At 41.0% G+C, this 19958-nt stretch overlaps 1 protein-coding gene across 4 annotated transcripts in view; it reads left to right on the forward strand.

Moving 5' to 3' along the window:
* MIPOL1 (mirror-image polydactyly 1) overlaps positions 1 to 19958 on the forward strand; it is a 224678-nt gene that overhangs the window by 106131 nt on the left and 98589 nt on the right. For all 4 annotated transcript variants that reach the window (XM_068165582.1, XM_068165581.1, XM_068165584.1 and 1 more), the window contains one exon: positions 1822 to 1929. In XM_068165582.1, coding sequence (XP_068021683.1) covers positions 1822 to 1929 — 108 coding nt within the window. The remainder of the gene's footprint in view (positions 1 to 1821; positions 1930 to 19958) is intronic.

A 19958-nucleotide genomic window follows, 5' to 3' on the forward strand; every position in this document is an offset into this window, starting at 1 on the left:
CATTTGATAGAGCAGTGCCTGTGTGGGCATTATGGTATGACTCTCACTCCTTTCTTACAAGTATTCTCAGAAAGTATTTGTTAAAATACTTTTTTTGTCAGTTAATTGCCTTTTGTTCCAACACAGTTGAGTTTTGCTAGTGCAATCCAAACTACTTGTTTCTACTACACTGTTTTAAAATGTTCCTGCTAATATTATGGGGTTTTTTTAGCTAGTTCTAACCATTCCCCTACTTCTTTCTGGTTTGTTTCCTTCATCTGTTTTGTTTCATTTTTTTCCTTTCTTTTTTTTTTCTTTCTCTTTTTGCTTTCTCTTTTTGCTTTCTCTTTTTGCTTTCTCTATTTTCTTTCTCCATTTTAGTTCTCTTTTTTCTTTCTTTTTCTTTTTTCTTTCTTTTTTCCTTTTTCTTTCTCTTTTTTTGTTTTTCTTTCTTTATTCTTTTTTCTTTTTTCTCTTTTTTCTTTTTTCTTCTTCTTTCATTTTTTTTTCTTTTTCCTCTTTTCTCTTTTTTCTTTTTCTTTCATTTTTTTCATTTTTCCTTTCTTTTTCTTTTTTCTTTTTTCTTTCTTTTCTTTCTCTTTTTGCTTTCTCCTTTTGCTTTCTCTTTTTGCTTTCTCTATTTTCTTTCTCTATTTTAGTTCTCTTTTTTCTATCTTTTTTTTTCTTTCTTTTTTCTTTTCTTTCTTTTCTTTTTTAAATTTTTCTTTCTTTTTTCTTTTTTCTTTTTTTCTCTTTTTTCTTTTTTCTTTTTCTTTCATTTTTTTTCATTTTCCCTTTCTTTTTCTTTTTTCTTTCTTTTTTCTTTTTATTTCTTTCTCTTTTTTCTTTCTCTTTTTTCTTTTTTCTTTCTTTTTTCCTTTCTCTTCTTTCTTTTTTATCTTTGTTTTTATCTTTCCTTTTTCTTTCTTTTTTCCTTTCCTTTTTTCTTTCCTTTTTTCTTTCCTTTTTTCTTTCCTTTTTTCTTTCCTTTTTTTTCTTTATTTTTCTTTCTTTTTTTCATTCTTTTTTTTCTTTTTTTTCTTTCTTTTTTTTTCTGGTAGAACAGACTTTTTTTCATAAGACAGTCAACTATCTGCTGACAACTAATTACTCTTTCAAACCAAGGTAACTGGGCAAGACCTCTTAAAAGCAACATTGAAAAAAACAGTGAAATCTAATTTAACTCACTATTTCCCTCTCTTTAATCTTCAGAGCTTTGGCTGACAGCGGTAAGTAGACGTGCGTATGCACACTGCAGCAAGTGTTAAATTTTTCATTCTCTGTCATTAAGTTAAATATTTAAACAAAACTTCTTTCGTTCAAGATGTGGTATGCGTTGGGAAACCAAAGCAAATTCTTAGCCTGGAAAATATAGGTATAAAAATTGCATGTATGCTTTCTAATGAAAAAGGCTGGATCCTGCATTTGGGAGGAAGGTCTTTCGTTTGCTTGCTTTTCTACACGCACGTATCGCTTCCTTTCCCCGTTTCCTTAGTACATTAAAGCCAAAATCTAGCTTTATGTGGGCATTACTGGGAGCAGAAATTAAACCTGCCATTTTTAACAATTTTTAAAGCAATCTGCAAAATGTCTTTATCTGGTGGCTTTTTTTTTTCCTTTTTTCCCTTTTTGGCTTACAGTTAGACCAGGAAGAAACTGAATAATGATGCACATTGTAAAAAACCATAGCTCTTAATACAGGCCTGGGATTCTAACTTGCTTTTGTCTTATGCTTTCAGCACTGCAGAAATGGTGATGGGGTTATTTACGTTAATTCATTTGGCTTGTTGAAAAAAATGTGCCCACACTCCTCTACTTAATGGGATTCTTTCCTCGTTGCAGTGCAAACGGCTAGAGCAGGAGCTTCATCATCTGAAAGAGCAGAACCAGACTTCAGCAAACAACACGAGACATCTGACTGCTGAAAACAATCAAGAACGTGCTCTGAAGGTAAATCTCCATTTCTTCTTGCAGGCAAATTAAGGTTGTAAGCCCCTGGTGCCAGCTTTCTGGGCTGCATATATCAGTTGTGTACATTTCAGCAGAAGTGAGCTATGGTGTTTGCCAACAACCCCTTCTTTAAACACAGATACAGCATCCTTCTGTTAGGTTTTGTTTTATTTTGTGTATGAAAACAACAAGAAAAATTAACATATCCTCCAAATTATTGGGCTGCTAATTAATGCTGAATTCTTGGAGTCTGTCCTTGCAGTATCACATTTTATAACGTAAAGAAAACTGCAACTATTTGCTTCATGGTACCTTTGCAGAACTAATATTTTAGAGCATGGCTGTTTGATCTGCCTCCAACTGTGTGTGCTGTATTAATAACATTGTTGACCTATACTACTAGTGACCACATAGTTGATACTATTTGCAAAAGAGTAGCTAGTTGGAATTGGGAGGAGGAATAATAAGTCTTGTCAATAAGAATAAAATTGAGCAGAGAGGGTCAGAGAAAGGACAGCGTAAAGTGACAGGTTATTGCTGCTTTAAGAAAGGGAAATTGTAGCATCAGTGGAATTGATAGCTACATAGCCAGCAATCTCACTGCTAGACAGCAAAAGAGAATATGCCAGGTAAGATGGGCAAGCATCATGTGCACCTATTCAACCAATGTAATCTATAAAATCTCTTTTACAGGTAGTGGAGAGACAATATAAATACAGAAGTTACTCTGTTGTTACTGTGTTATTATTTTCAAACACTGATTTCAGCAGTACAAACCAATTCTATCTCATTTATAGGAAGATTTTCCTTTACCTCCTTTCTTCTATTTTTTTTTTTCCATATGTTCAGGAAACATTATTATTTATGCAACGACTTGACCGATGCAAAATGTAGGCAGAAAGATAAATCCTTGTGTAGTCTGACATTTCTCAGTAACAAAAAAACCGAGTGCAATCAATAAATGGAGAGAGGCTGTGTGCCACACAAGTGCTGTATGTTCCAGGGGTTTATAATTGCCATCAGAATCTTGGGTGAATATTACAAAATCGGCTGTGCAATCCTGAAAGTAATCCATCCTCAGATGACTTGAAACAGACATCATTGACAACCTTCGGGGCCGTTTATGACCGCAATAACAGCATCGTTTTGCGCCTGACATCACGAAAAGTTAGTGCTTGCCGAGCGGGCTGCTTACTGAAAACAGTGTTGCTTTTCATTAATCGCATGCTGACTTGCTTTGCATGTGTCATTGAAAATACTCTGCAGTGTCTGTCTTTCTCTTAGAAACCAGCAATGTTTTATTGAAGCTACCCTTTTTACAGTTAATATTGCCTGACAGAATGCTTACAGAATAATTATATTTTCAGAGCAAGAAGCGACTTGATAGTTCAGAGTGTTACTGGGATTTCATCCTAAGCCTGATATTGCTCTCCCAGCACCTAATCTTTAAAGAATTAAATTTCTGGCTGTCACAGGCATTTTTTGATTCTTTTTTTTTTTTTTGCAAAGTTAGAGGTTAATTGGTCGTAGTCTTTTAGAGATCAGAGTCTGTGGGGAGGAAAAGAGGGATGCTTTTCAATTTTTGGTAAAGTTGAACTTTTAAAAATGTTGCGACCTTTGTGGAGTTGATGCTACTGCTGCCTACAGTGAGGACAGGTCCGTCAGGCAGCTTTTTAAAAGGCCGATGGGTCAAGTTGAATTCTTGACCTTGAAAGCATTTAAATGCCCCTAGGAAATACTGGCAATAGTTGTTAGCGTTGATATACAGCATAGGAAGACTCATCCTGGCCTGACCTCTCGTGTAAATGAAAAGCTTATCACCCCTTTTTTAGTGTAGCTGCAGCCTAGAAAATATGGACTGGCCAGTAGGGATGAAAGTTGTGTCAGGTTTGACTGGTGCCTCTGGCTTCGCTGCAGCTGTCTGGGGCACTCCTGTTGCCATCAGCAGTAGTTTTCCTGGCCAGAAATGTATCAAGCTGGAGCCTGCTGACAGGTAGCACACTGTGGGGTCTTGACATTCACCTTCCCTGTGACAAACTCTCTTTTTCTTAGCTGCTGTCTCCTGTCTTATTTAAGTTCCCAGTGGCTATTGTAAGTGCTGCACACAGACTACGTGTACAGACTCAAGAATCCACTCCAGTCTCCTCTCCGCTGCAGATCATCCCCTGGTCATCTGACCATTTTCAGAGAAACAGCACAGGCCATTTGTCAACACAACTGTTTTTGGTTTCACCATAATCTGGAGAAGTACCTTTCCTTTAACAACATCAATGTGCAAACTGGAAACTGTGCTATGTATTATCGATTCAGGTGCAAACACCTGTCCTACCAAAGGAGTCCCAGTGTTCCTTCTATGTCTATCCAGGACAGGTTTTGTTTCTTTTAAAAAATATACCTTTCCTTTTCCCTACTCTCTTAATTAATGTTGTCAGATTCAGTTTGGCAAAAGATGTATTCTGGTGATAGGTAGCAGATGAGGAATTTGAACTGCTTTAGATTTTCTTCAGGGACTAATGAAAGTGTAAACATCAGAGGTACTGGAAGGATATTTGCAATCTTAACTGGATAAAAATACCCTAATCAGGATCAGCTAGATTAAGGATGGCATACAGTTTTGTGATAAAAAATGAGATCATTACCTTGACAGGGTCCTGAAATACACTTATCAAAAAGGCGCAACTGCGGGGGGGGGGGTATTGTTTCTTTCTTACTTTTAAAAATCATCTTGCAATACTGAGTTGTTCAGAGAAAAGAAGAGGGGGGAAAAAAAAAAAGGTGTAAGACCACAAGAAATCTTTTTCATTCCACTGATGGTATGATCAAATAGGCAAGGTAACCTCCAAGCTTTCAGCTTTATTTTCAGTTATATTAGATTACAGGCCTACTGTCACCCTTCTTTGAGGCATTAACTGCCAGTAAACTCCTGAGTGAGGCAAAGGATTCTAACTGTGAGAGAGGTGTAGTGGCAGCAAATTGACCAGATCCAGGATGTGGAAATGACAAACCTTTATTAGAATAAACCAAACCAGGTTGGAAGAGACCTTCAAGATCATCATGTCCAACCCATCAACCAATCCAACCCACCCAAACAGCTAACCCATGGCACCAAGCACCCTGTCAAGTCTCCTCCTGAACACCTTCAATGACGGCGACTCCACCACCTCCCCGGGCAGCCCATTCCATAGCGCAATCACTCTTTCTGTATAGAACTTCTTCCTAACATCCAACCTGAACCTCCCCTGGAGCAGCTTGAGACTGTGTCCTCTTGTTCTGGTACTGGCTGCCTGGGAGAAGAGACCATCATCCGCCTGACTACAACCTCCCTTCAGGTAGTTGTAGAGAGTGATAAGGTGCTGGGCCCCATCCTGTTCAATATCTATATTGATGATCTGGATGAGGGTATTGAGTCCATCATCAGTGGATTTGCAGATGACACCAAGCTGGGGGCCAGAGCTGTTAAAGGGTAGGAGAGCTTTGCAGAGAGACTTTGACAGGCTGGACAGATGGACAGAGTCCAAGGGCATGAGATTTAACACATGTGGGTTCTACACATTGGCCACAACAACCCCATGCAGTGCTACAGGCTGGAGCCAGAGTGGCTGGAGAGCGGCCAGGGAGAAAGGGACCTGGGGGTACTGGTTGATAGTAGGCTGAACATGAGCCAGCAGTGTGCCCAGGTGGCCAAGAGGGCAAATGGTATCCTGGCCTGTATCAGGAACAGTGTGGCCAGCAGGAGCAGGGAGGTCATTCTGCACCTGTACTCAGCACTGGTTAGGCCACACCTTGAGTACTGTGTCCAGTTCTGGGCCACTCAGTTTAGGAAAGATGTTGAGTTGCTGAGAAGGGCAAGAAAGCTGGGGAGGGGGTTGGAGCTCAAGCCATATGAGGAGAGGCTGAGGGAACTGGGGTTGCTTAGCCTGGAGAAGAGGAGGCTCAGAGGAGACGTTATTGCTGTCTGCAACTACCTGAAGGGAGATTGTAGCCAGATGGGGGTTGGTCTCTTCTCCTGGGCGGCCAGCACTAGAACAAGGGGACACAGTCTCAAGCTGCACCAGGGGAAGTTTAGGCTGGATGTTAGGAAGAAGTTCTTCATAGAAAGAGTAATTGGCCATTGGAATGGGCTGCCCAGGGAGGTGGTGGAGTCACCATCATTGGAAGTGTTTAGGAAGAAACTTGATGGGGCGCTTGGTGCCATGCTACTCTATTCTATTCTATTCTATTCTATTCTATTCTATTCTATTCTATTCTATTCTATTCTATTCTATTCTATTCCATTCCATTCCATTCCATTCCATTCCATTCCATTCCGATATTTATAATACTCATATTGGTCGTAGGGGATTGTATTAACTGAACAAAAAGACCAACTTCAAATCTTCCCTCCAGGCCATGCCCACAACTGCACAAGGGTCATTCTTAGAAGGACGTGGGCCCCACTTTCCATAGTTAAAGTAAAATAATCCTATTCTTTGTGTAACCATTTTTTAAAAAATCTCTTACAATATTTCAGATTGAATTACAGCTAAATCTTTTCAGGATAATTGCTTCCTAAGGGCCTATACATTTGCTCTCTTAGTACACTTTCATAAAATAAGATCTGCAGAGTGCTTTGCACTTCTAATGTGTCAGGGTCTATATGTAAGATTATTCATTTGTGCTTGGCCTTCATAATTAACATTTGGTCTCTGCTGATTCTGATAAATGTATTCCCACAATACCCTGAAATAACTGATTCATTTACACAGAAGAGTTGAAGGATAGCTGCTTTCTTGTGATAAAATTCAAACACTGTTGTGGATGATTTTATTGTTGTTAGCTCTGTAGTGTATGGAATGGAATGGAATGGAATGGAATGGAATGGAATGGAACGGAACGGAACGGAACAGAATAGAATAGAATAGAATAGAATAGAATAGAATAGAATAGAATAGAATAGACCAGACCAGGTTGGAAGTGACCCTCAAGATCATCATGTCCAACACCACCTAATCAACTAAACCATGGCATGGGCTGCATCAGGAGAAGTGTGGCTAGCAGGTCGAGGGAGGTGATCCTCCCCCTCTACTCAGCCCTGGTGAGACCCCACCTGGAGTACTGTGTCCAGTTCTGGAGCCCCTATTACAAGAGGGATGTGGAGGTGCTGGAACGTGTCCAGAGAAGGGCCACAAGGATGATCAGAGGGCTGGAGCACCTCTCCTATGAGGACAGACTGAAGGAGTTGGGGCTGTTCAGTCTGCAGAAGAGAAGGCTCCGAGGTGACCTAATTGTCGCCTTCCAGTATCTGAAAGGGGCCTACAGGAAGGCTGGGGAAGGACTTCTCAGGATCTCAGGTAGTGATAGGACTAGGGGGAATGGAATGAAGCTGGAGGTGGGGAGATTCAGGCTGGATGTGAGGAGGAGGTTCTTCACCATGAGAGTGGTGAGACCCTGGAATGCGTTGTCCAGGGAGGTGGTCGAGGCCCCGTTCCTGGGGGTGTTTAAGAGCAGGCTGGATGAGGCTCTGTCCAGCCTGATGTAGTGTGGGGTGTCCCTGCCCATGGGAGGGGGGTTGGAACTGGATGATCCTTGTGGTCCCTTCCAACCCTGAATGAAACTATGAAACTATGAAACCAAGCACCCTATCCAGTCTTCTCCTAAACACCTCCAATGATGGTGACTCCACCACCTCCCCGGGCAGCCCACTCCAATGGACAGTCACTTTCTCTGTATAGAATTTCCTCCTAACATCCAGTCTGAGCCTCCCCTGGTGCAACTTGAGACTGTGTCCTCTTGTTGTGGTGCTGGTTGCCTAGGACAAGATACCAGCCCCCACCCACCCGTCTACAACCTCCCTGCAGGTAGTTGTAGAGAGCAGCTTTGAAGTGCAGAGTTTTTAAGCAATGCATCTTTCAAAAGACAAGAATTTTGCCACTGTGAATGTCCTCTTTCTCGATTGAAGAAGAATAGGGAATATGTGTTAATGAACAAGTAACTTAAAGTGAAAATTAATGGAAAATATTTAACTGGATTTGAATCAAGCATAGGGAGAAGTAACTATTTTCATAGGCCTGGCTTATTTTAAATTGGGCAGAACATTCTTCTTAAAGCAGATACTACTCTGCTTTAAAGACCAGAGAGAGATACTCATTTTACTTACAAACTCTCAGAACAGAGAGAAGGGCTGTTTCATGATGATAGACAAATCAGGTAGGTTTTAGTGACAAAATAAATTTACTCTATTAAAGTATGATGTCATCAAAACCTGCAAAGGTTATTAATCTCCTTCAGAGCTATTAAAATGTCAAATTTTTTGTTATGATTAGCTTGTTTTATTATTTTTTTTCTGAGTAATCAATCTTTTTAGTTGTAATTTTCCATATAATTCATCCTAAACACTTCTATGCTGCCCAGGAAGGTTGTGGATGCCTTCTTCCTGGGGATGTTTAAGGCCAGGTTGGATGAGGCATTTAGCAGCTAAGTCTAGTTGAGAGGTGTCCATGTCCATGTCAGGGAGTAGATGATCTCTAAGGTCCCACCCAGCCTAAGCCATGCTATGATTCTACAAGTCTATGATCATGCACTTATAGTCAGAAGCAAGAAAGTGACCTGAAGGAGCTCTCAGAAATTCCTCTATGGCTGTGTCATAAAGTAATTGTAGCTGGTGGCATCTCTTTCTGCAGAAGCAAGAATTGCCAGCAGCAGGAAATCCACCATGCACAGCAGTTTGGTCACTGTTGCAGTGATGTTGTCTGTGAAAAAGCCACCCTATAAGACTTAATTTAAGTACTTCCTGATGCCTGTCATAAATTATATTAAGCTCTGTTTTGATTCCCAGAATTTCCCAGGTTCTTCGAGTGGAAACCATTTTCCCTTATTGCTTGGCTATGCCAACCTCAAATTTTACCCATGAAGAGTACAACCCCAGGAGAATCTGATCTTGTAAGAGCTTAAAAAAATAAGAAAAGCTCCAGCATGAAGTTTTAAATGGAAAAAAGCATGGAGTGTCATGCTCTTTAAGCATATAATATTGACTATGGAATGAAGTGCTGCTTTAAGAAGTGGCATTTACCTGCAAAAACTACTAATTCTAACAATGTTTTTTATGTTTATGGCTTTGGAGCTGACGTTTCACAGCTTCATTTTAATGAGTTTAGAGCTGGTTTATGGCTATAAAGCTTTTGATTTGTTTCTGACACAGACACATGCTTTTGAAATGCTCAGTAATCCAGGGAAACTTGCCTGAACCAGTAGTGGGAAACTGGAAGATTCTGACCTCTGCTATTCAAATTCCACTTCATCATAGAATTGTTACCTTTTATTGTAGTTATTTATTACATCCTGGAAAACTCTTAGAGAAAAGCCTGTCAGTACTTCCATAATCATTTTACATGAAGCAACTGAGATCAGATTGATTTATTAGAAACCTAGAACATAAGTTTCGAACATGGCAAGGAGCAGCCACATCCAGAACACCACTTTGCCAGCTTCAGATGTTTTGACTGTTGTGCTGTGTGAGTGATACAAACTCTCTGCTGATTACCAATATTATGTATCTAACAGATTAATAGCTAGTTTATCCACTGAAGTGAATGTTATACCTTTCTCCATCTTCTAGCTAGATATTACTCTGCAAAGAGTTTAAAGCTTGCTATTGATCTACTTGTTGGTATGGTGTTATTGTTTGGTACAAGATGCTTTAAAATAGTATGCTTGAATCATAAAATGGTCCAGGCTGAAAAGGACCTCCAAAGGTCATCCAGTCTGACCTCCCCACAGTCAGCAGGATCATCCCCAACTAGATCAGGTTGCCCAGGGCCTCGTCAAGCCTCATCTTGAATATCTCCAGGGAAGGGGACTCAACCACCTCCTTGAGCAACCTGTTCCAGTGTTCCACCACCCTCATAGTGAAGAACCTCTTCCTGATATCCAATCTGAATCTGCCCTTCTCTACTTTGAAGCCATTGCCCCTTGTCCTGTCACTGCAGGCCCTTGTAAACAGTCTCTCCCCATCCTTCCTGTAGGCCCCTTTCAGGTACTGGAAGGCTATTATTAGGTCTTCCTGAAGCCTCCTCTTCATCCTCCCTCAGCTTGTCCTTGCAGCAGAGGTGCTCCAAGCCCCTGATAGTTTCTGTGGCCATCCTCTGGACCAGCTCCATCAGGTCCATATCCTTCCTTTATTGAGAGCTCCATACCTGTACACAGTACTCCAGGTGAGGTCTCACCAGAGCAAAGTGTCAGAATCACCTCTCTGGATCTGCAGGCAATGCTTCTTTTGATGCAGCCCAAGGGCTCCAAAGCCTGCCTGCTCATGTCCATCTTCTTGTACATCAGCACCCTCCAATCCTTTTCCAGAGGGCTGCTTTCTAATACACCCTGTCTGTATTGATAGTGAGGATTTTGATTATTTTTTTTCAGTGAAGCCACTCAGCAATATTCATATTTTGGACAATGCACCTCTCACATTTTCCTAGGAATTCTTCTGGCCAGTATGCTCTCTTCCCTCTTTATCTAACAGATACAAAGCTTCTGAAAGCTCAGTTTGAGAGCATACTGTGTGGAGCTAACCCTAAAGCAATCATGCTTTTCACTCTGGATGTCAAGTGTAAAAGGATGTCAACTGTAAAAGGGACTGCTGTCAATCACATTTCCAAATGACTTTATAGGTATGTTTGAAGACTGAGATACCAGCTTCATATTGGAAGTAGAAGAGGAGAAGAGAGGTAGTTCACAGATATCCTGCTTAGTGTCAGGAGATAAGCTGTGCTCTAGCATTTACTGACCATCTATATCTATCTTTCTGAAACTGCAAGAGTATTCAGGAGGAATGGGAATATTTAACTGTTGCCCTGGATTGAGAACAGAACAAATTCTGTTCAGTGATTTTCACTTTTCAGCTCAGTCTCTTTGAACTGCAGTTTCTGAAGTTTAATGGCATTGTTTTCATACAGTGTCTACTTCCAGTACTGATAATGCTCAATGCTTATAGTTAATATCAAGGTTTGTGGTTCAGACCAAGGTCACTGCTAAAACCTTTGTACTGGATGGGGGTGCAGAGTAAAACGCTGCACCTGCAGGGAGGAGCAAACAGTTGAGGTGACCCTAAATTGAGCAACTAGCTATTCCATTCCGTGTGCATCATATTTGGTATACAGCTGGAGGATCACAAGGGTCAGGTGATCTTCCTCTATGTATTTTGTTGTTGTTGTTGTTAATATTGTTGTTGTTATTGTTATTATTATTAAATGGCTGACCTCTGAGGAGGGCTGTCTACATTCTGCCTTCTATTCCAACCTATGAATTCTTGAATGTAACTCCTCTCATCTCCTGGGTCCAGTCTGGGACTTCTGCCACAGCATCAGTGGGGACTGATTACCATCAGTGTTTGATATGGGATTTGTATATATTTTTACATATTTCATTTTATTATCATTTTCATTAAAGTAGTTTTAGTTTTCTTTTCCAGTTCCTGAATTTCCCTTATTCTTTTTCTCTTCCTTTTGGGAAGGGAGATAGTCTTGCAGAGAGGGTTTGCCACTCATTTACTGGCTGGCCCACACCTAACCCTTGACGACAGGCTTCTTGGGGGTTCATAGTATCAGTCAGGGTTGGAAGGGATCACAAGGATCATCTAGTTCCAACACCCCTGCCATGGGCAGGGACACCCCACACTAGATCAGGCTGGCCAGAGCCTCATCCAGCCTGGTCTTAAACACCTCCAGGGACGGGGCCTCAACCACCTCCCTGGACAACCCATTCCAGGTTTTCACTACTCTCATGGTGAAGAACCTCCTCCTCACATCCAGCCTGAATCTCCTCACATCTCCAGCATGTTGTATGTCTCCATATATGTTGTTACAATAATTCTGAGAGGTTCTTCATGCTGTTCTTCCACTAACTTTATACAATGATAAAATGCTAGAGGATTTATCAAAGTATCACAGTATCACAGTATCACTTAGGTTGGAAAGGACCTCGAGGATCATTGAGTCCAACCTATCAACACAGACCCCATGCCTAGACCATGGCACCAAGTGCCACGTCCAGTCTCCCCTTGAACGCCTCCAGGGTCGATGACTCCACCACCTCCCTGGGCAACCCGTTCCAATGACGAATGACTCGCTTGGTGAAGAACTTCCTCCTCACCTCGAGCCTAAACCGCCCCTGGCGCAGCTTGAGACTGTGTCCCCTTGTTCTGGTGCTGTTGCCTGGAAGAAGAGACCAACCCCTTCCTTGCTACAACCAACCTTCAGGTAGTTGTAGAGGGCAATGAGGTCACCCCTGAGCCTCCTCTTCTCCAGGCTAAGCAATCCCAGCTCCCTCAGCCTCTCCTCATAGGGCTTGTGTTCAAGGCCTCTCCCCAGCCTTGTTGCCCTTCTCTGGACACGTTCAAGTGTTTCGATGTCCTTCTTAAACTGAGGGGCCCAGAACTGGACACAGTACTCAAGGTGTGGCCTAACCAAAGCAGAGTACAGGGGCACTATGACCTCCCTGCTCCTGCTGGCCACACTATTCCTAATGCAGGCCAGGATGCCAGCTGCAATCTCAACTTTGTGCAGTTATTTTCAGTAGTTTAGTTTCTTCTAATAAGGACACCATTTCTCTTCTTTCAGAAGAGTTGTCCATTTCAGGTTCTTGAAAGCCATGGTGAGTCCATTTCACTCACCAGTAACTGCCCTAAAGCAGTGTGTTCCCTTATTTAAATACCTGGGCAATGTGAGAGACAGATTTGCTACCCTCTCAGTATGGCTTATTGTAAAGCACATGAGATCACTACTAAATTCTAGAGTGGAAGTTTGAATACTTTGATTACTTTTAAGTACATAGTGGAGGTGGAAATAAAAAACCTAGTAAAACTTGGAACATGCTGCTGACAATCTGGATGTGGATAAGAATGTACAAACATTTTTCTTCATTTGCTGCTTCGTAGACACTCTATCTGGCAGAGCAGATACAATTGCAATCTTAACTGCATTGAACAGTGTCTTTGCTTGTGCTGCACCCAAAAACACTTAATCACAAGGTCTTAAAGGGTGTCACTAAGGTTAGACCCAAGTCTGTTTAGCTCTTATCTATGCTAGAAATGTGATTAGTCATTTGATGATTGGTGTTATTTAAAAGTACTGTGCAACTCAGAGACTATAAGCATAAGCTGGTGCATTGTGCCATAAATTAACACTAAAATGAGGCCTTGCAGAAATAATTCTCTCCATGTTAATATTATACATTTCTCCATGTTAATATTATACATTTCTCTCTGCTTAAGTTTCAGTATGTCCAAAAGATACTGTTACAGACTTCTGACAACCTGCTTTTATCAGTTGGTATGGAAAAGGAGGAAATAACTTGTATAATATTCCTGTAGTAACCAACGTTTCCCTTTCCATCCCAGTGGGAAAAAAATGTGAGCTCTGGCTGAGTGGTCTTTAAACCAAACATTTGAAGTTTCCTTGGATCCAGTTGTTCCTTTGAGCTAGATGTCAAAATCCAGTCCTCTGCTCAGTTCAGGGCCAGAGATCCTCAGTCAGGAATTCCTCTTTCATCTTCTGTCATATAGTCAGGGGTGTAACAGTTTGTTTATGTGTATTCCCTATAGGCAGGAAGTGGCTAATTTAGCACATGACCATCTGCCAAAAAGCTGAGTTCAGTAATCTCATCTACTAGTATCACTTTCAGTGGCCATTTTTGTTAATTGTTGAGGGGAGGGTTGTAGCCATCCAGGATTTATGTAGTTAAGCACATCTTGGCAGAATGGGTTTCCACAAATGATAACTGCATTCTTAGTGATGGTTTTCCCCCATCTGGTAATTAATATTTTAGCCCTGATAGAGATTTATGTTCATTGTCCAAAGATATCTTAATTTGTATAGGGAGTTGAAAGATAAAGCAATTGCTTCAATGTGCCTTAAGCAAATAATACAGTGTTTCCCCCTGATGTTGCCACTTGGGAAATAAATTTTGAGATGAGACACTTGTCCTTCACCAAGAGTGAAGTTGTCCAGAGTCACTTTAGAAACACAGGCTTCCAAGAGCAGTAAATCTGGTTTATAAGGAACATCTACCCAGTTGTCAAAGAGTGATGATGTTTGGTGGCAGTGGAACTTGCATGATTTTCAGTGGTCAGCTTGGGATGTCATCAAGTGGTGGTGTGGATAGGGAGCAGGGCCATTTGTACTGTTCTTGTTTCTCTGAGGCAGAATTTTGAACTCATTCAAGGCTTGGGTTGTTTTCAAATTGAAGGAAACAAATAGATGTACACAAGGTTTCATCTCTGCTTCCTCAGTTGCACAGGCCATGCCACCTTCTTGTGAGGCTGTCCTCACAGCAGCCCTCTGTGTACCATGTTCTCTGCACAGCAGCTACTCAGGATTTCTTAGACTCAAGCACAAGCCCTCTGAGGAGAGGCTGAGGGAGCTGGGATTGTTTAGCCTGGAGAAGAAGAGGCTCAGGGGAGACCTTATTGCTGTCTACAACTACCTGAAGGGTGGTTGTAGCCGGGGGGGGGTTGGTCTCTTCTCCCAGGCAACCAGCACCAGAACAAGGGGACACAGTCTCAAGCTGCACCAGGGGAAATTTAGGCTGGAGGTGAGGAGAAAGTCCTTCACAGAGAGAGTTGTTAGCCATTGGAATGTGCTGCCCAGGGAGGTGGTGGAGTCACCATCCCTGGAGGTGTTCAAGAGGGGATTTTACGAGGCACTTGGTGCCATGGTTTAGTAGTCATGAGGTGTTGGATGACAGGTTGGTCTCAATGATCTTTGAGGTCTCTTCCAACCTTATTGATTCTATGATTCTATTCAAATGAACAAAGACCAAGGAGTGGTGTTTCTTAGTTAATCAATTGCAATGTTTCTTACTTACTTAAGTCTTTCAGAATTGTTTCAAAGCAAAATATTCTGTGGATAAGAGTAAATATTTATTGGCAGAACAGCATTTGTCCTGCAAATGATCCTGAGATGAGCTGTATCTAATTAATTATGCTTGTCTAGAGCACTGTATGTCTTCAGAAATTTTAGCATGCTTCACATTCTCTGTAAACAGCTGCCCAAGAATGGCACTGAATGTGCCTTGAGAAACTGAGCAGTGTCTTGGCTAAAAAAATTTCCTTCATCCTGCCTGAAGAGTGTAAGTCTTCCTCTTCTCTTAAAAGATGCTGAATGTCTCTTAACCAAACCAGATATTTTTATGGAACTTTGATTTGGTTCTAAGCAACACAGAATTCATTACTCATTTATATTTAGTGTTTGTTGTCAGCATTCACCTGCTGCACTAAAAATTCCTTGCAGATCTGTTGCTTTTTGTTTGACAGCCTTCAAATCTCTCTTGGCACCGGATCACTATTGACAATCTTAAACATCAACGAACTGTTTGTACATACTATAATAGTTCCTTTGTCATTGGGAATGATGTGATTATTCAAACCTTTTGGCTGAGTCTCTTATTTTTTTTCAGTTTCTGTTTCATAGGAGGAAATTGTCTTCCCATGAAGTTAGCAGGTGTTGCTACTTCTGATTAGCAGAAGTATTGGTTCTGATGAATGCAGCAGGTTCCTGGAATGCGATATTTTGGTTTCATGTTGTTCTACGTCTGGATTGTCGCTCTCAAAGTCATCTAGGTGCTTCCACACCCTCACCTTTGGTATGCAAAGAATCATCTCTTTCATGGTAATAGGCTTCTCTGACCATGAACTTCCTGTTGACAAGGCCCTCTCATTCATGTGTTTCATTTAATCACAGTATCACAATATCACTAAGGTTGGAAGAGACCTTGAGGATGATCAAGTCCAACCTGTCACCACAGACCTCGCGACTAGACCATGGCACCAAGTGCCACATCCAATCTCCTCTTGAACACCTCCAGGGACGGTGACTCCACCACCTCCCTGGGCAGCCCATTCCAATGATGAATGACTCTCTTGGTGAAGAACTTTCTCCTCACCTCAAGCCTAAACTTCCCCTGGTGCAGCTTGAGACTGTGTCCCCTTGTTCTGGTGCTGGTTGCCTGGGAGAAGAGACCAACCCCTTCCTGGCTACAACCACCTTTCAGGTAGTTATAAAGGGCAATGAGGTCACCCCTGAGCCTGCTCTTCTCCAGGCTAAACAATCCCAGCTCCCTCAGCCTCTCCTCATAGGGCTTGTGCTCAAGGTTGCACATCTGCACATATTATATTGACTTTGCATTTTACAAATATACTGCAATTTCACACACCTGGTTTTCCTTCTAACATGATGGATTCCACTTTGTGTGGTTGATTTATTTGATAGCCATCTAGGTGATTTCCTGGAAGTTCCTGCCTTGCTTGGTGGCACTGCCCTTGCCTTTCCAGTTTCAAGGATGCTTTGTTTCAGTTGTGAACATTCTGCAGCATTCGTGGGTTTCTTTCTAAACTCTGTTAAAGGAACTCTAAACTAGAATAATTTATGAGCTTGGAGAAGATTTCCGATACTAGAAAGATTCTAGGAACACATATCCTGAATGCTTCAGGAAACATTCTGAAGTAGAAGATAGAACAAACTGTGCAAGCATCCTGTGGCCCAACAGAAAGCTGACTTCTAGCTGCCTTTTCATTCCTTATCTTCATAGAGGTAACACCCATGCCTTAAGCCAATGATAAAAAAAAAATGATGTGTTCTAAAATGCACTGGAAGCCCCATCCCTGGAAGTTTTTAAGACCAGGCTGGATGGGGCTCTAAGAAATCTGGTCTAGTGTGAGGTGTCCCTGCCCATAGTGGGGGGTTGGAACTGGATGATCTTTGAAGTCCCTTCCAACCCTGACAATTCTGTGATTCTGCGACATTCATCAAAGTCTTGTAAATTAGAATCACAGAAAACAAAACATACTGCAGAAGCCACAGTCATGGTAGAAGAGCTCTTTGTATGGGTTACAGTAAAGGCAAAAACTCTGTTTAACTGTAAGGATAGGCTTCACTGCCATCTCAAATAATATAGTTTATCATCCCAGTCATGCATTCATTTTTCCTTCCTTTGCCTAATAAGAGATCACTAGTAGTACTACCATGAACCTGTGTAACATCTGAGGAGGTGTCATATTGTTGCACTTCAAACAGCTATAAAAAAAAAATTGCTTCCCTTTCCCAGTTGTATGGAGCTTCATTTTGGGGTTACATGGATCAGGAACAAAGGACATCTCTTAATCTAACAATTCTTCACAGAAAGAGTGATTTGCCATTGGAATGGGATGCCCAAGGGAGGTGGTGGAGTCACCATCGCTGGAGGTGTTTAGGAAGAAACTGGATGGGGCACTTGGTGGTTTAGTTGACTAGATAGTGTTGGATGATAGGTTGGAGTCGATGATCTCAAAGGTCTCTTCCAACCTGGTTAATTCTATTCTATCCTAATTCTGTTCTAAAACTAGAAGTCTCTCTTTCAGTTGCCACTTTATGGTGATAGAAAGCATATTTCCAAACTTAGTTAAGAGAGTCTACATCTAAAACCATCTTGTACATGAGATAATAACTGGTTTTTGCAATGCTTAATGAAGCCCTTAGCATTAGTTGCTACTAGTGATATCATCTGTAATCTTTACTGGCATGGTTTTCAGAGTATCTGTCAGCATCGTGCCATAATACAACAAAGGTAGTACCAAAAATATTTAGCCACGTTAAGTTTTTTTCCTTTCTCAAAGGTACAAAGTATTAAATGATGCTGGGGGCAAGATACCAGATTTAACGAGTTTTGTTTCTCTCTCCATGTGAACTCTGTTATCCATGCATGTAGAAAGAAAGTGTGGTAAATCTTAATTTTCAGTCATTTTTTTTCAGTCTGTTACTGTACACCTTCATTGTTTATACTGCACAGGAAAATGATCCTTTCTTGTTTGAGCAGTAACTGTAAACAAAATCTTGAGCCTGAGTGCATGATGACATGTCAGTTATTTGTCCTACAATAAAATGTATAAAAGGTAGTAACCTAAGCTCTTGTGCAAAAGGCAAGCTACAGGGTCATTAAATAGCAAAGGTCTTGGTCTGACCTATCCATGACCTCCTTATCTGAAACGCCTCTCAGAATTGATAGAATCTACTTTAGATCTTGGGTAGAGGAAACCAGGGATAGGTTAAAGAATCAATATAAATATTTCAGAGTTTTAGGTGTTTACTGAAAAGGAATCTTTGGTCTTTATGTGTTTAAGTTTATTCAAATCTCTGTTCAGAATTGGAGAGCTCTTTCCCAGCATTTTGCATGCAAGTGACCATATGAAGTATGGCTCAGAGTAGAAGGGGGACAGGTGGTAGAGCAAGACACTGAATCATTAGGCCTTAGTATGACTGTAAGGCTGCAAGCTAGCTTTGATTCAGAAGTCCAAAGGCGCTATGTTTGCTCTTAGTTATTTTTTTACTGTATTCTGAAAGTCTGTCCTATTCTATTCCCATGTGAAAGACTTCAGGTTTTAGAATGAGATGAAGTTGAAATATCCCTTGTCCAGAATGTGCAGCTTGGTACTTAGCTATCATTTACCTAGAGAAGTCAGGACTCACTTTGCCTGTCCTTTTTCAAGTGCATCAACTCACTTGGTCTAGTGCAGAGGCACATTTTTGATGTTAGAGCACTTGAGCTCCTAGGTCACTGGGAGGCTTTTGAAAATCTCTTTCCTTTCCCCATAAATAAGATCAAAATCCTTGTAGGACTTCCATTTGTGTGGCCATGCAGATATGTAAAGGAAAAGTGGACCTTGCTGTGCACGGATTTTGCAATTAAAACCTCCATCTCTTATGCCTCCAAAATTTAGTGAGATGTGTTGTTACTTTCAGAATTCAGCCTTTCTTAGTGGTAAGGTAAATCTGTCTTACAAAGAAAAGGCAATAAAATGTGAAATTAGAAAAAAACTGTCTTTAGACTTTGGATAGAAAGCTGAAGTAACAAATGCTATTGTGTAATAGTAGGTAGGTGTATATCACATTGCCTGAGCATAGTATTAATGTGTATTGGTGATTGTGTTAAGCTGCTAAGCAGCTGAATTTGCAATTTAAAATTAAACTCAAAGACCCAAATGTCATTTTGTAGTTGGATTCAATATATAAAGAAACCTTCTGGGACTTCATTTTCTGAACTGTGTTGGTTGATACTGGATTTCCCATCTCCAGAATTGATTCTCCACTGAAGAACAGATGTCATCTTTCACAGTTTTAATGGACATATTCAGATTCCATACGGTTTCAGAAGTTTGCTATTTCCTTGTGGATCACAGTCATGCTGATTATTTCAGTGTTCATTGTGTGTTGAAGAAATACCTGCTATCCTGGAAGGGTTACTGAGGTGGTGGTGGTGTGACTTGTACATACAGTTCTTTCACATATATCTTGACCACAAATTGTGAAAAACTGAGGGAACATATATATTCTCTTTAATCAATACCATTTAAACTGTTTCTTACATTAGACTAGGCTTTCAAACACTGAAGCTTATCTTGTAGACTAGGCCTGGTTCTGTGCACGTATGTATCAGTGACTGCTGGAGAGCAATCCTGCTGACATTAACAGTAACTGTTATGGGATCTAAATTCTGATTTCTTCCTTTGATCTTGAAGTCTGAACGTTCCACAAGCACTTAAATTTTAATGTAACTGGATCCCAAGTCTGTGAAGCCTTAGGCTGTTATACATGTTTAGGCTGTTATGCCAATATGCAAAGATCAGAGGAAATTGTGTTCAAATTTGTTTTAATAAACTAGGTATCTTACATGATACAAAGAGATCTGGTAAAATTACATTGATACTTTGCTAGTTCCTTCAGAAGAGCTCAGGTCAGAAGATGTTTAACGGGGCGGGGGGGAAATTGGTGTCCCTGTTAAAAGAGTTTATAATCCTTTCTCAGTGAAGAACATTGTGTTATCATAGTATCATAGTACCAGTCAGGGTTGGAAGGGACCACAAGGATCCTCTAGTTCCAACCCCCCTGCCATGGGCAGGGACACCCCACACTAGATCAGGCTGCTTCAAACCCTTCCCACTCAATCTGATTAAAAACACCTCTACTTTAACCATGCTTCTTACTGAGTTCTTTGGGTAAAAACATAATCATAAAATGCTTCATTGCCTT

Source organism: Melanerpes formicivorus, unplaced genomic scaffold (genome assembly GCF_026170545.1).
Source record: "Melanerpes formicivorus ecotype bairdi unplaced genomic scaffold, bMelFor1.0.p_v2 SCAF_90, whole genome shotgun sequence".
In the NCBI taxonomy this organism is placed as follows: domain Eukaryota; kingdom Metazoa; phylum Chordata; class Aves; order Piciformes; family Picidae; genus Melanerpes; species Melanerpes formicivorus.